Source organism: Vulpes vulpes, chromosome 11, assembly GCF_048418805.1.
Source record: "Vulpes vulpes isolate BD-2025 chromosome 11, VulVul3, whole genome shotgun sequence".
Classification (NCBI taxonomy): Eukaryota; Metazoa; Chordata; class Mammalia; order Carnivora; family Canidae; genus Vulpes; species Vulpes vulpes.
This window is the reverse complement of record NC_132790.1, coordinates 21,642,417-21,659,289: the sequence shown is the minus strand read 5'-3', so window position 1 is coordinate 21,659,289 and position 16,873 is coordinate 21,642,417. Positions and strand designations below refer to the sequence as shown.

General features: G+C 39.0%; 1 protein-coding gene and 1 pseudogene across 1 annotated transcript; both read left to right on the top strand.

Annotated features, from left to right (window-relative positions):
- The first annotated feature begins 6,439 nt into the window (after positions 1–6,439).
- LOC112911762 (olfactory receptor 51B6) lies at positions 6,440–7,378 on the top strand. The gene has a single exon (XM_025988437.2). The coding sequence runs from the start codon at positions 6,440–6,442 to the stop codon at positions 7,376–7,378; it is 939 nt and encodes a 312-aa protein (XP_025844222.2).
- A 5,964-nt stretch (positions 7,379–13,342) lies between these two features.
- On the top strand, positions 13,343–14,294 carry LOC112911761 (olfactory receptor 51B6-like; annotated as a pseudogene).
- Positions 14,295–16,873: the final 2,579 nt, after the last annotated feature.

The window sequence follows — 16,873 nt, the reverse complement described above, 5'->3', positions numbered from 1 at the left end:
CAATAAATGGTGCTGGGAGGGATCCCTGGGTGGCGCAGCGGTTTGGCGCCTGCCTTTGGCCCAGGGCGCAATCCTGGAGACCCGGGATCGAATCCCACATCGGGCTCCCGGTGCATGGAGCCTGCTTCTCCCTCTACCTGTGTCTCTGCCTCTCTCTCTCTCTCTCTCTGTGACTATCATAAATAAAAATTAAAAAGAAAAAAAAGAAAAAAATAAATGGTGCTGGGAAAATTGGACAGCCACGTGAAGAAAAATGAAACTAGACCATTCTCTTACACCATACACAAAAATAAACTCAAAATGGATGAAATATCTAAATGTGATAAAAGAATCCATCAAAATCCTAGAGGAGAACACAGGCAACACCCTTTTTGAACTTGGCCACAGCAACTTCTTGCAACATCTATGAAGGCAAGGGAAACAAAAACAAAAATGAATTATTGGGACTGAATCAATATAAAAAGCTTCTGAAAAAAAAATATAAATAAATAAAAATTATAATAAATAAAAAATAAAAATAAATTTAAAAAATAAATTTAAAATACAAATAATAAAAATTAAAAAATTAAAAGCTTCTGCACAGCAAAAGAAACAGGCAACAAAACTAAAAGACAACCTACAGAATGGGAGAAGACATTTACAAATAACCTATCAGATAAAGGGCTAGTATCCAAGATCTATAAAGAACTTCTTCAACTCAACAGCAAAGAAACAAACAATCCAATCATGGAATGGGCAAAAGACATGAACAGAAACTTCACAGAGGAAGACATAGACATGGCCAACAAGCACATGAGAAAATGCTCTGCATCACTTGCCATCAGGGAAATACAAATCAAAACCACAATGAGATACCACCTCACACCATAGAGAAAGGTGAAAATTAACAAGACAGGAAACAACAAATGTTGGAGAGCATGTGGAGAAAGGGGAACCCTCTTGCACTGTTGGTGGGAATGTGAACTGGTACAGCCACTCTGAAAAACTGTGGAGTTTGAAACAGTATGAACCTCCACTCTGGAGGTTCCTCAAAGGGTTAAAAATAGAGCTACCCTATGACCCAGAAATTGCACTACTAGGGATTTACCCCAAAGATACAGATGCAGTGAAACGGCAGGACACCTGCACCCCAATGTGTATAGCAGCAATGTCCACAATGGCCAAACTGCGGAAGGAGCCTCAGTGTCCATCGAAAGATGAATGGATAAAGATGTGGTTTATGTATACAATGGAATATTCCTCAGCCATTAGAAACGACAAATATCCACCATTTGCTTCGACGTGGATGGAACTGGAGGGTATTATGCTGAGTGAAGTAAGTCAATCGGAGAAAGATAAACATTATATGATTTCATTCATTCAGGGAATATAAAAAATTGTGAAAGGAATTAAAGAGGAAAGGAGAGAAATGAGTGGGAAATATCAGCGAGGGTGACAAAACATGAGAGACTCCTAACTTTGGGAAATGAACAAAGAGTAGTAGAAGGGGAGGTGGGCGGGGGTTCGGGGGACTGGGTGAGGGGCACTGAGGGGGGCACTTTACGGGATGAGCCCTGGGTGTTATACTATATGTTGGCAAATCAAAATCCAATAAAAAAATAAACAAAAAAAGAAAAAGAAAAAGAAACTGCGAAATATGACATTGATTCTATAGTTGAATCACTTGGTTATCGATACGCCATAAAATTATAAAAGACAGAGTTCATTTCTCAAATATTTCAATATTCAGTGGCAGAAAACAGTCCAAAATATAAGTAATTAAAATGAGTGTGATTTATCATGACCAAGGTAATAATAGCTAACACTGACCAAGTGTTTATTATATGTCGAGTACTATTCTAAATGATTTATATTTAAAACTTAAAAGAACTTTATGCGATGGTGATTATGATTACATGCATTTTAGAGATAAGGAACACAAGTACAATGAGGTTAAGTCCTCAAAAGTGGCAGAGTAACACAGCAAGAACCAGTCATGGTATAAACCAAGTACTCAAGTTCTAACATTCATGCTTTTAATCACATGTATAATATGTTGTCATTTCTCTATGGGAAAAGAGAGTAAGACTCTTGGTTTCTAGATAATTAGCATTACAATTTCTGTCCTCCATAGCTCACTTATAATTTGATTAAAAGTAACTGCCATCCTTGCTCTGTCTTCTTATGGAGAACATGGAGATGGAGGATATAGAGGAGGGAAAAGAAATAAAGGGCTGAGGAGGAAAGGGAGCTTCCTTCTCTGAGATAGGCATCTGGGCTCTCATTGACTTTAGCCAGACCTCAAGACTAGCAGAAAGGCAATGGGATGGGGAGAACTCTTACTGCACCAAAATGATGTCCTGCTCTCCTCTAACTTGTACATGTTCCTCATTTTAGGAACAATGATGGGGAGTTCCCACAGACAACTGGAGAAAATGCTTTCTGAAGAACTCTGTTTTAGTCCACAGTCCTATATGGGCTACTTTTCCTTCCATATACCAATAGGTATAAACAACTAACCACTCTCCTAGCAACGGAGATTTTACTAAACCCCCCCCCCAACACTTTTTTTTTTTTTTTTTTTTTTTTTACAGACGGAGACCTTAGGGATTGCTGTTCAAACCCCAGATCTCCAAAGTCAAGGGTTCAAATAAAAATAGAAAAGATGGAAGGAGGGAGGAACAAAGGGATGGAGGGATACAGAGAGGAAGGGACAATGAGTGGCCTAAATCAGGAAAAAACCCTGGAGACGAGTTTCTGAAATAAATGCTCTTACTTGCCAAGATTCTGTGCAGTCTATGAAAAGAGTGGCATTATGACTAAGTCGTTGATAAGGCCAAGGACTCCAGATTTACACCTATGGAATGAAGAATGAAAGGGAAACAAAATTCAGGTTAGTGAGGATATGTAATGAATCTTCTCTCCAATGGCTCACTGCAGGTAAGAGGGCAGAGAGGGCAGGAACTAGGGATCTGATTTCTTGGCAAAAGAAAATGATAGCATTCTCTGTTGAGTATGTGGAGAATAGTCATGGGCTTTTAAGACCCTCCAATATTTCTTTAAGGATTACCTTCTCAGATATATAAAATAAGGCCATGGACAGATTCTGGAACACAGGAGACAAAGAAGACTTATGGGAACAAACCGGGTGATGGGTGTAGAATCAGGGATGAATTATGCATTTCTCATTCTTGCTCTCCCCATGTCTGTACCTCTGGCCTCCAGCCTAACACTGTGATTTCCTGCATGGTGTTTTCCCCCCTAGAAGCCCAGATCAATGACAAAGATAGAATGTCTTCCAAAAGAGTGAGAAGGGGTAGCTCTGTAATTATGAGAGGTTTAAACACTTCCTGGAGAATAGTCACCATCATCCAAGACTGATAAATCGGTCAAAATTAGTCTTGGATGGAGTGGGGGCTGTGCGTGCACCTTTGTTTTAGGTTTGCATAGCTGTGTGTCTTCAGCACCTGGAAAAGGACACAGGGTGCAATAGGTATTCAACTCCCTGAATTGAAGATAGGGTAGAGTTTTCTCTCCATATCCCTTATAACAGCCCTCAGGGTGTTTCCAGGTGTGTTCAGAATCAATCACCCACTGAGTACCGATCAATCTATATGCTTTGATGATTTGAGAACTTGCTTAAAATCAAGCATATAAGGAGTACCTGGGTGGTTCACTGGTTGAGCATCTGTCTTTGGTTCAGGTTGTGACCCTGGGGTCCTGGGATCAAGTCCTGCATCAGGCTCCCTGTGGGGAGCCTGCTTGTCCCCTGCCTATATCTCTGCCTCTCTCTGTGTGTCTCTCATGAATAAATAGATAAAATATTTTTTAAAAAACTCAGGCATCTAAGATGGTCAGAAAATCAATTTATATGTATACGCAGACTGATCATTCAGAAAAGAACATGAATCATGTGCAAGGCATTCTGCTAAGAACTATGTGTTGAGAATAGAGCCATAGGAAGCCCTGCAATAGAGTAAACAGAGAATGGACTATAAATTTGAACTATCTAAAAAAGAAGGATAACAGAGGTTAGGATATATGTTTTTAAATGGAAGCAGGATAGAGGAATTGTCAGGAAAAGAGCCTAAGAGAAGGTGAGGGAAGATAAAAGTCTGAGCAGGATACCTAGGGTGTCTCTACAGAGCGCACAGTTTTTGTAGCAGGGTTTGAGACTTTGGTAATGAACTTCTCATTAATGAAAACTCAAGTCCACTCTAAGATTCAGGGAGATCATCAGTGGCTGCAGGGACAAGATTTAAAAATTCTAGGATTTTTAAACTCCTGAAATTTACAGATAATTTCATGTCCAACCAAAATAGCTCTGAGTAAATCAAGTAAAAATGTTCAGATTCTCAATATAAAAACAGAAAAAAAGAGGCAGTAAGCTTGGTTGTATTCCAAAATACTACAAAGATTTCACCACTCCTGGAGTCTTTCTAATCCAAAGTGTATAAAAAGTACTCTGTCTTTTGCTTACTGTATCACCTTGGACATATAATCAACCTGACTCTGTAAAATGGGAAAAATAGGCTACTATAAGGTTTCTACACACACAAAAAAGAGACCCATGTAGTGTCCTAGAGTTCTGACACAAAATGAAGGCTCGGCAATTATTTTTTCTTTAAATTGGCTTTTTTGACTCTGTATTTTCTGTCTGGTGCCCCCACACCTGCTTCTTTAACCCTGCACGAGCCAAGTATTTCCCAAACCTTTCACTCACAGGCAGGAGTCAGCTATTCCTCCTTTTACCCATATGAAGAGAGTTGCTTTTCCCTTAATGTACTCTAGTCTCAGTGCTCCAGGCTTAAAGTCTTTAGCTATCTTTGAAAGTCCCCACACTCACTCACCACTCTCCTCTCCTCTCTCTGCCCACACATGCTATCTTTTATCCACTGCTCAGGTGAACCCTAGTTTAATACTTTCAGGTGCAGTCAAATCCAGCCTCCTCAAAACCCCCAGCATCTTGTATCTGTTCCCCAGCCTTCATAAAAAAAATTGACACATTTCTCAGAATGAATAACCATGGTACATAGTCACGGGAAAGAGAGCATGAGAAGACGGCTCTTCTCAATAATAATACCAAAGCTTCAGAAGTGAAGAATAATTTACCCCTTGCAAAGCACTTCCCCATTGGCGATCTCATTCCCTTCTCACATCTTGTGTCAAGAGCGTCACTGGGCAACATAGAAATTGATAGATAATGAAATCAAAGTCCAGGATGAAAGGACTTCCCTGTTATAATTATTGTTACAAAGTACAATACAAAGCACAGCTGGAACATCAATCAAATTCTTCTGAGGATTAAAGTCCAGTAATCTCATAGACGTTTTTTCATGGCAAAAAGGTGTTCTATGACTCATATATTAAATTCACACTAAGATGTCCTTTTCAAAGCATGTGAGATATTTAGTCCATATCAACCAAATAAAGGATTTTGTCTCTCCATGATGCCACAAACAAGCTTTCTTTACTCCCAGACTTTGGCTGCCACAAGAGGGATTATCTGAAATTCTAATGTCACAGAGCCTTCTCAGTTTCGTTAAATCTCATCAGATTCCATAGCTTTTAATATCCACCTTGATCTTGCCTACATAAGCAACATCTATGTCTGTATCTCCAAATAGGTGATATACTGACAGTAATTTATGCTGTTAACAAATAGTGCTCTCAAGTACTTATCATAAAATCGTTTTATTGCTCATTTTTTTTAATCAATACTGTGAAATTTTGAATTCATTGAGACACATGACCTCAATAACTAAGGGATTATGATGCTAGGCAACATAGATTTTGATGTCTATGTGTTTTGGAGATAGATACATGTAATTAACTTGTATCACTTTTGTAGCTTCTCAAAGGTCTCTAAAGCTTCATTTTTTGCAACTAGTATTAGTCATTCCCTCAAATCAATTAAGTCTATTTTATTGATTGATTTTTGTTTACTTATATACGTATTTTTTTCTTTTGCCATCAGATGTTCATACTTGCACTTCCAACACTACCTGGAACTAATTTTCTACTATCTTTTAGGTTTCATACATTCTGGGGAAACTTTCCATCCACCCTCAATATCGCAAGTCAAGATAAGGAGCTCCATGAGAAACATGCTGTAAGTTCCAACACTATTCAAATATATGGATTTCTTCTTTCATTTTTGTCTTTATTTTCTTGATTATATAATTTATAAAGACATCAGCTAAGGCTATTCTGCCTACATCGCTGTATCGCCAGTATGTTGTCCAATAACCCTGAATTATATGTAGAGTTCTTTATACATTCTATTCTCCCATTACTTAGGAATCTCAAAAGAATGACTAAATTATCATCCTTGCTATCACTGGAAGTCAAGACTGATAAACATCTTATGAACAGGTAGCACATTCAGGGGTAACTTTTACAGAACCAGAGCTTCTACTGCATCCCCGAAAGGAGTATTTTCCTCTTTGCAAGGCCTGCAATGTGGCTCAACACCACTGTTTCCCCATTTCTGCTTACTGGCTTCCCAGGCATGGAGAAGGCACACCACTGGATTTCCATCCCATTATTGGTGGTTTATGTCTCCATTATTCTTGGTAATGGCACCCTTCTCTTTCTTATCAAAGATGATCATAGCCTTCATGAGCCCATGTACTATTTTTTAGCTATGTTGGCAGCCACAGACCTTGGAGTGACTTTGACCACAATGCCCACAGTTCTGGGTGTCCTATGGTTAAATCACAGAGAGATTGGCCATCAGGTCTGTTTCTCTCAGGCCTATTTTATCCATACTCTTTCTATTGTGGAATCTGGTGTTTTGCTTGCCATGGCCTATGACCGTTTCATTGCCATCCGCAACCCCTTGAGATATACTTCCATCCTTACCAATACCAAGGTAATGAAGATTGGGATAGGGGTATTGACAAGGGCTGGTCTGTCAATTATGCCAATAATTATTCGCCTTCACTCGTTTCCCTACTGCCATTCCCATGTACTTTCTCATGCTTTTTGTCTACACCAAGATGTCATTAAGTTAGCCTGTGCTGACATCACCTTCAATCGACTCTATCCAGTTGTGGTTGTATTTGCAATGGTCTTGTTGGACTTTCTCATCATCTTTTTCTCCTACATTTTGATCCTCAAGACTGTCATGGGCATTGCTTCTGGAGAAGAAAGAGCCAAGGCCCTCAACACCTGTGTCTCTCACATCTGCTGTATCTTGGTCTTCTATGTCACTGTAGTTGGTCTGACATTTATTCATAGATTTGGAAAACATGCTCCTCATGTGGTCCACATCACAATGAGCTATATCTACTTCCTCTTCCCCCCTTTTATGAACCCTGTTATCTATAGCATTAAAACCAAGCAGATCCAGAGTGGTATAGTTCGTTTATTCTCTCTGCCTAATTCTAGAGCATAACTTTGACCCATTGCTCTCCAAGAAATAACTCAGGGAACCTGGGAAAACTGACAGCTTTATCAGTAGGAGTAGCTAGGGAAAGACATGTCAGTCGAAATCTACCTCTCTCTGATATTTAGAACATCATATTACATGCATATTTTTTGCTGGATTGTGCATGGCATTAAATATCATAATATATATATATATATACACACATATATATACACACACACATATATAAATATAACACTAAGCATATATCTCAAGTGTCCAACTGAGACACTTGATATACTTTTTTTTTAGGTCACTCACCCTATTTGGTGAGCCTAAAGCACCTAATATATGATTCTTCGACCTACAGTATGGGTCTCTGACTGTTTGAGTAAAAGCCTATTGTCTCTCCATATGTTCTACATGTCCTGGCTCTGACGTACCTAGCAATGACACTCTAAATCTCAAACATTCATTTTTTTTTTTTTGCTAATATGGAAATAGTATAACTGCCATTTCTGTAAAATTGCACTAAGTGAAAAAAAATGATCCTTATTCTATCATCAGCTCAATATGACAACTCTACAGAAAGTGTGTCTAAATCTACAAAGTTAAATGTTCGATAAACATTTATTATTTATTATTCTAATACACTATATGTAAATATGTAAATATATGTAAAACGTATAATAACAGTGATATAACTCCTAAATCTTAATGTCTTAATGAGTTAGTCCTAGATACAGGGAATAATCAGAGATATATGCATTTTCAAATAGTGAAGTGGCATTAAAGTTCCAGCTTGGCAGTACACCCCAGATAAGGCTAGATGGGTGTTCCTGGGATGTGAAAAATACCAGCTGACAAAGAGTTGGTCATATGTGTGAGTGGAGAGAAAGGGAGAGGATAGAGACAATGCTTGTGACTAGAAGAAAAAAATGACATTTTTCTGGCTCCAAATAGCTATCAAAGTTGATTTTGTTCATATTCTAGACATACAAAGGAGTTCACATTAAGTCCTATGACCAATTAAAGAGCAGTACACATGACCCAGGTTACAGGTTTTAATGTGAATCAGAGAAGATATTTTTATGAACAGAAGATCCAGTGTGAAATACTAGGATTACACAAGGGGCCACCCAGTGACTAGTCACTTTCCTTCATATAGATGGAGCTTGTTTCTGGGCTCTGTCATGATGGCATTCAAAATGGTTTCTGACTCCTGCACCTAGTCTTGTTCATAAGAAAGTGAGAATTTCCCAGAACTCTTTGAGATTAATGAGTACTATGGAGAAACAAACATGAAACTAGACCTTTAGAGCAACTTCCAGGCTTACAAATAACCCTTAGCAGATGAGCTCAATGGACTATTGTTTGTTTATTCATTCATTTATTTTATTCAAGTCAGCTGTGTATCTATCTGCATGACATTTGTCTATCTCCTTTTGTAGTTTCTAGACAATGTGCTCCAGGAGGATGATGAGTCTTACCTTCTACTGTATTACAGAAACTACCACATGGGTCATCTTTAATAAAATACAAATTTTTGATCAAAATGAATAAAACTTAAAAAGTGACCAATGTCTCTGTGTGTCTCTTGGTTCTTCTGATTATGTTTCTGAATCTACATGTCCTCTGAATGTCTCTATTATTGTGTCCTGTAATACCTTCAAATATTTGGGCATCCTAAGTTGAATTTTCATGTAACACCCTCAAAAATATGAACTCCTAACTCTTTATTTCAGAATGCATCCTTTCCTTGTGCTCTTGGGAATCAATTCAGAGGGATCTAATTCCATCAAAGGAAATCTTTCTTAACTTTCTCTCTAGGCCCAGTGATCCTGGGACCTGCCATTGTAGATGAATATAAAGGACATTAGGATAACAATATATTTTAGAATGTCTTCAAATGGGTGCATTTGACACCTCCAAAATTTCTCTTTTCTCTTTCTGTCCTTCCCTACCTTGCAGAGATGGTATGGAAAGATCAGAGAAAGAGCTCTTAAGAAATAAAGGACTGGGAAGTTAGATGGAGATGAGTCCTCTGAAACAGAGCTCTGGGATTACAATGGTCTCAGCTGAACACTTGGGCCAAGGCAGTTAGGGTGGGGAAACTTTCCTGATAGACCAATTTAATGCCTTGCTCTGATCCTTATATCCACATATGCTACAAAGTAAAGGCAAAGTCCTGGGAGTTCTCAAAAAAAAAAAAAAAAAAAAAAGGAGGGGGGAGCAAAAGTCCACCCTCCCTAACTTTTCTTTCCTATCAATATGTGATGCTTAAAATTAATCACCTTCCTGGTGGCAAAGCTAATGCCCAAACCAAGATACAGCTCTAGACCTTGGGGCATCACTGTTCCAAAGCTCCAAATTCCCAAGGCTGGGAGAACAAAGGAGGGAGGAGGTAGAAAAGGGCCTTGGGGAGGACCTTCTGAAACAAATGCTACTTGAAGCTTGGCTTCTGGATACAAACAAAAGAGATGGTGTAGAAACCAAGACCTTGGCCAGAGTCAGGTTTCCAGGGTCACATCTATGGCACCGATGAACAAAAGACTCATGAATAGGTCAGTAAGAAACTCCAGTGTATCATGTCCTAGAAGGCTTAGTATAGATAACAGGATATGGCAGGGCAGGGTAGAGTATAGAGAGTTGGTTTAATGAAACTTATGGAGAAAGGCAGCAATATGTCAGTCAAGAGGTGATGAGGCATAGGAATATGCTAAGGAACCCCCCCCTCAAAAAAAAAAAAAAAAAAAGCTGGACTCCCAAACAATCTTTTCTTGCAGATTTTTGGAATAAGGAAAAGCCAAAATATGCCTTTCCCTTCCTTACTAGGCAGATATATTTTGGAAGAAAAAAGCAGAACATTTGTGGTAATAGATGTTACCTATTACCGTAACCGTAGCCTATTACCGTACCGTTACCTATTACCGTAGAGGCAGATAGCTCTAGAATGATTCAGAGGTTTGGGGTGGATTAGCTATTTTTGTGCTCTCCAGCTGTTTGTACCAACTTTCTCTTAAACCCTGTGTGTGCCACCAAGTATTTATTCCCCCAGAGCTTAAATCGGGTTGAGGAGGGGAGGCACTATAATGATCAAGGATATAGACTAAGAGAAAGAAAAACTTGCCAAGGAGGCCAGTCTCAGATGAAAGCAGAGGCAGACATTACACACTCTGCTTTAAATTGCTTCATATTCCCAGAAGAGAACCTCTTATTTGTTAGGAAATAAGTGTACATATTCTGTAACTAAAGGCAGAGTAGAGCTTCTTTGTTCACTCTCTTCTATATTGAGGTATAGACAGTCTAGATTTTGAGGATCTTAAACTCCCACAGATAGGGAGTAATAGTGAATCTGGTGATGGGGTGGTATGGGTAGGGGAAAGTGGTCACCATTTTAACCAGCAAGGGATGCTACCCAAGGAAAGAAAGATGGATGCTTTGAGTAGAAAGGCATTCACAGTCAGTATTCACTGGTAAGAAAGTCAGGAATGTATTGCATCTATAGGTAAGATGATCAGTTTATGGCTTTGGAAATGTATACACCTCAGCAAATGTAGAAGTGCATAGTGAGTATTTGATGATTACATTACATCTACTGGATGCCATGTATCAGAACCGGTAGCATAATATAAATCATCTAATCAGTCAGCAGAGATGATGCTGGGAATGCAGAAGATAAGAATAAAGGGTACAAGGCAGACAGGAATATGAGGAACAATGGCTGGAAACAAAAGAGAGAAGGATCCCAAGGAAAGGCAAATGTAAAGTGCGTTACTTAAATGTCTGGGTGGTGTTCCTCCATGAGAACACACAGAAGAAAAGAGAGAACCAGAGTGTCTTCTTGAAGCCTCTAAGTTTCTGGAATAGAATGATTAGATTGGGAAAACAGTTTTTCATCAATACAAGATCTTAAGGACTCCCCAGGAATGAACACCTCTGTGAGTTGATGGATATATTTTTTAAGGTGATAAGGTTGTAGAGTTGTAGAATTATAAGTCTTTGCAGTGTTAAATAATGATTAAAGAAGACCATTTAGATGACACAAATATATCTTTTAAAATATTTTATTTATTTATTTGAGAGGAAGAGTGTGATAGCATGAACAGGGGGAGAGGCAGGAGGAGAGGGAGAGAGAGAAACAGACTCCCCATTGAGCAGGGAACCTGATGTGGGGCTAAATCCCAAAGCACTGAGCCATGACCTGAGCCAAAGTGAGACACTTAACTGAGCCACCCAAGCACCCCAATGCAAACAAATATATTTAACACTTCATGAAGCGGACATGCAGTTTTGGAGAACTGCAATATGGGGTGCAAGCCAGAAAGTTTTTACAGGATAAAGAATAAAGAACAAAGAATAAGGAAGAGACAAATCGAAACACCTTATTGTCTGAAGCCACATAGTCAATCTTGTCTGGGTGAGAAGGCCCAAAGTTGACTTTGTTTTGGGAGCTTGGCTGATGGATATACTGTGTTTCTGGTCAAGTGGAACATTGACAGGGACATGAAAGTTGTGTAAGTTTCAGTTTGCTAATGTGGCACCCTGGGTAGAAGCAGTTCCATCTCAGGCCTAGAAAGTTTATTTCAACATCATCAAACTGTGTCATTGAATATACGATCCTAATTATCAATTAACTGTTCGTCCAACCCCTGGACCTCTCAAGACACACACACGCATCAGTAACAGCCAGCTCCACAAAGGGTGCTCATTACTTTGCTAGAGTCAAGCACAGGTTTTCAGTCTTTGAGTGTGAACATGGAAAAGGACACGTTAAGGCTTATTTTTTTCACAGATACTACTAAGAGATCACCATTTCTGAAATTCCCCTTGTCTAATGTGATGCAGGAAGAGAACAACTCTGCTGTTTCCTGGCATCTGGACCTTGTGGGGGCCTCTTTATCATTTTCAGTAACAGTTATCAAAAAATAGGGTAATTAAGATGTTTCTGGGCATTCTATTTAAAAATAGGGCACACTGGCACATCCCACCATGTCTATTGTATAATAGGAAGCAGTTATGCTCTCTAACTCTGTCTCTCCCTCCCTATTTGATTCCCACACTCCTCTGGGTCTCAGCATGACCTAGGAAATAGCCTGGGTTAGACATGTGAGGATGGGCAACTCAGACCCATCCCTATCAAAACAGTTTCTTTTTTGGTTTTGGATTGTTTGTTTGTTTCTTTGTGGGGAGGGTGTTTGGTTTGTTTGTTTTTAGTTTTGGTTTGCACAATCTGCTGCTCTTTGCTCTACCAGGGCAAAGTTTGCCTCACCCCTACCCCCACATGAAGCCTAAGGCTGCAGGCTGCCATCAGCCTGGACTGCACCTACTAAAGTACTCCTCCCTTTTTCTCATTCCCCCTTTCTACCCTCCCCCAGACCCTAGCTATGCATTTCAGTCACTGTCATCCTTTTATTTTCTCTTAATAGTGTAATCTCAAATATTTTCTTTTTTTTCACATTTTATGTTTTATGAGGACAAGAATCAGCTCTATCTCATAAACTCACAATTAAATCCACCTTGCCTAGTACATTCCCTGGCACATATATTAAACAATGATTTGCAGTTGTTGATCTTTTTTTCTTTTCTTTTCTTTTCTTTTCTTTTCTTTTCTTTTCTTTTCTTTTCTTTTCTTTTCTTTTCTTTTCTTTTCTTTCTTTTCTTCTTTTCTTTTCTTTTTTCTTTTCTTTTCTTTTCTTTTTTCTTCTTTTCTTTTCTCTTTTCTTCCTCTTTCTTCTTTCTTTCTTCTTTCTTTCTTTCTTCTTTCTTTCTTTCTTTCTTTCTTTCTTTCTTTCTTTCTTTCTTTCTTTCTTTCTTTCTTCTTTCTCCTATCTCTAAGGCTTTCCTAAGAATGACCACTTTATTTCTCTGGTGTCATTACAGTTTAGAAAAGAACTACAGGAAATAAATAAAAAGTAGAAGCTACTAAAGGAGCATTTCTGAAGACCTATGGACCTGTGCATGGTCTTTCCTTAAGAGAAGACTTACTCTATGAAAATGCCTATTATGGAACTCAATACCAGTGCTACACCCTTTCTGCTGACTGGCTTCGTGGGCCTGGAAAAATCACACCACTGGATCTCCATCCCATTATCTGTCGTCTATATCTCTATACTTCTTGGCAATGGCATTCTCCTATTTCTCATCAGGGTTGACCATAACCTCCATGAACCCATGTACTATTTCTTAGCCCTGCTGGCAACCACAGACCTAGGGATGACTCTAGTTACAATGCCTACTGTGCTGTGTGTGATGTGGATAAATCACAGGGAAGTCAGCCACGGCATCTGCTTTCTCCAAGCCTACTTCATCCACAGCCTCTCTATGATAGAGTCTGGAATTTTGCTTGCCATGGCCTATGATCGGTTTATTGCCATCCGCAACCCACTGAGATATACTTCCATTATCACCAACATCCAAGTGTTAAAGATTGGAGTGGGAGTTTTCATGAGGGGATTTGTTCTCATATTGCCTCCAATATTGCCTCTCTACTGGTTTTCCTATTGCAGATCCCATGTCCTCTCTCATGCATTCTGTCTTCACCAGGATGTTATCAAATTAGCCTGTGCTGACATCACCTTCAATCGCCTGTATCCTGTTGTGGTTACAACAACAGGTCCTAATGGACTGCCTGATAATATTTTGCTCCTATATTTTGATACTTCAGACTGTGATGAGCATTGCCTCTGAAGAAGAGAGGTCCAAGGCCCTCAACACTTGTGTCTCCCACATCTGCTGCATCTTGGTCTTCTATGTCACTGTTTTTGGCTTGACATTCATCCACCGATTTGGGAAGAATGTTCCCCATCTAGTACGCATCATAATGAGCTACATCTACTTCCTTTTCCCCCCTTTCATGAACCCTATTATCTACAGTATTAAAACTAAGCAGATTCGCGGTAGTATACTCCAATTTATTTCTCTGTCCCCACCAAGAACATGACATTTACTTTCTCCTATCTGGAAAAGGACTAAGAAATTATAAACAGAATGATTACTTGAATGGCACAAATTTCTAAGAAACACGTTTAAATAAATGGGCAAATGTCAGAAAAAAGTCTTACAGATACAGCTGCTTTTTTTCTGCCATTCCCCCCTTTTTTTTCCTCATAAGGATGAAATGTAATAAGTCATAGTAAAGCACAAAACATAGTGCAAGGTTCTTAGCATGTGCTCAATTGATATTCATTTTGTACTAAATGCATTAATTTTACTAATAACAGCTCTGATGTGATTCTGAATTCTGTGGCATGGTCCAACAAGTTTAACAGATTCCAGTCTTGGTTGTGTTTTCATGTGGACTGGACATCCTTGCAACCATTAACTTTTATTTGTTGTGTCCCTATGTGCACCCAGCTCCATTTTCTAGAACCTTGTCATCATCAAAACAGTCTTTCTGAGCTAATTTCCACATGATGGCTATTGAACACAGTATGCATGCAAGACAACTGTACATGTAAAATATTAATGCTCAATTTTTACATAGTAAAGTGAATTGAAATCAAGAAGTGAATCAACTCCTTGTCCAGAGAAAGACGTTTTGTTATGATGATCTTGATGAAAGGGTGCTAATCAGAAACTATAAAAAATCAGAGCCTGAAAGGAAATTAATTCAGGTCAGAACTGGACACATTTGGAACTTGGTGCATATTTATCAGGTGTGTAGAACAGAGGTAACAAAGGGTAGATTATGTGTGTGTAATTATGGGGAAAAAAAGAAAAAGAAGGAGACACATGTGTTAGGAGCAGAAAAAAGCCTGGCCTGGAGAAAATGGTTTCAGGGCAGGTTGTAAGGATAAGTTTAATCCATATAGCAGGTGAGGAGGGATTCAGATAAGATCCCATTCTCAAAGGTGACAGTAAGGATAGCTATAGATTTAATATAGAAAGAGGAAGGAGGGGATCCCTGGGTGGCGCAGCGGTTTGGCGCCTGCCTTTGGCTCAGGGCGCGATCCTGAAGACCCGGGATCGAATCCCACGTCGGGCTCCCGGTGCATGGAGCCCGCTTCTGCCTATGTCTCTGCCTCTCTCTCTCTCTGTATGACTATCCTAAATAAATAATAAAAAAAAAAAACTAAAAAAAAAAAAAAGAAAGAGGAAGGAATAAATTTGCCAGAGTTCAACAGCCTTGTGGAGGCCACCCAGAGGAAGATTATTTCCCTAAAGATTGATGAAATCAGGGCTAAATATAAATGAATTTCTGACCTCTTGCACCTTCCCTTGCCCTTAATCATCAAAGAAGAAGAACTTTACAGAATCACTGGAATTTTGGGTAATATGGAGGCAAGCCAAATGCAAATGTGGGACCATGGCAAATGCTCTGGTGCAGTTTACAAGCTATGTAATGTATCCTGTGTCTGTCATGCCCAAGGATTGGCACAACTTTCTGTTTAGAAGCACTTGTCACACTTAAAATTTCTTCTTTTGTGTCTCTCTCTCTGCTCCTCCCCTACTGGACTATGATATCCACTGTGTACCAGCTTCAAGAACAATGCTTTGGTTGAGTAGAGCAGGAGCTTAAGAAAATGTTCTTTAAAATAATGAAAGGGACCATATGGGAAATGAGGGGAACTGACTGGGGAAAATTAGAGAGGAAGACAAACCATGAGAGACCCCAAACTCTGGGAAACAAATATAGGGTTGCAGAAGGGTAGGTGAATGGGAGGATAGGGTGACTGGATGATGGGCATTAAGGAGGGCACATGATGAGATGAGCACTGGGTGTTATACTATATGTTAAAAATTGAATTTAAATAAAACATTTTGAAAATGCAAAAAAATAGTTAAAAAGGAAAATGTTTTTTTATTAAATCAAATAATAAACTAAGAGTGGATGATGTTCCTGTGTCTATTTCTCCTAATTCTGCATTTTTATATATAGTGTAGAGGTAGAGATGGAGACCAAGTCTCTGACTTTGGGTTATTCCTCTAAGCTTTTGCTCAACACTGTGTTAAAGGAGACTCCCCAAAGTGAATAACCAAAGTCTCCTATGTTTGAAGTCGGCCTGTTCCTTCCTGGGTATATATTCTGTGTACACTGAAGCCAACCTCATAGGACATCTTTGTCAACTTCCCTAAGTTTCCATTGGTGAATTTTCTTTTTAATGGAGTTATATGAAATGTTGATTTTTTTAGTGAATGATTTTCAATCATTGTGGTCTCCACATTTTCCTAAGAGCTGTAGGATAACCAAGGAGAGAAAGAGGAAAAAGAAAAAGATACAGAAGAGGAGTCTATGAGAGGGTTGCTCAAGCTTTGGCTGGTTCTTTGCCTCCTTGCCATAGCAACCCATTCAATGTGGGATAAATAAAGGACTCTCAATAAAACCAATTGTGTTTTTTTAGTAATAACCTTGAATTCCAGTGGTTATTTATTGCATCTGCCAAAAAACATTTCTTTTTTGTCTGGTAAGGAGTTCTGTAGACATTTAGATCACTAGGGCCAGGAACTAGGCCAGAACTGAAAATAATGTCTTTATTATATATCAACAGTCCATGGAGGTATCTAGGTAACTGAGGAACT

Coding starts and splice junctions, on each gene's coding strand:
- LOC112911762 (XM_025988437.2), top strand. CDS start 6,440: ATGTGGCTCAACACCACTGTTTCCCCATTTCTGCTTACTGGCTTCCCA.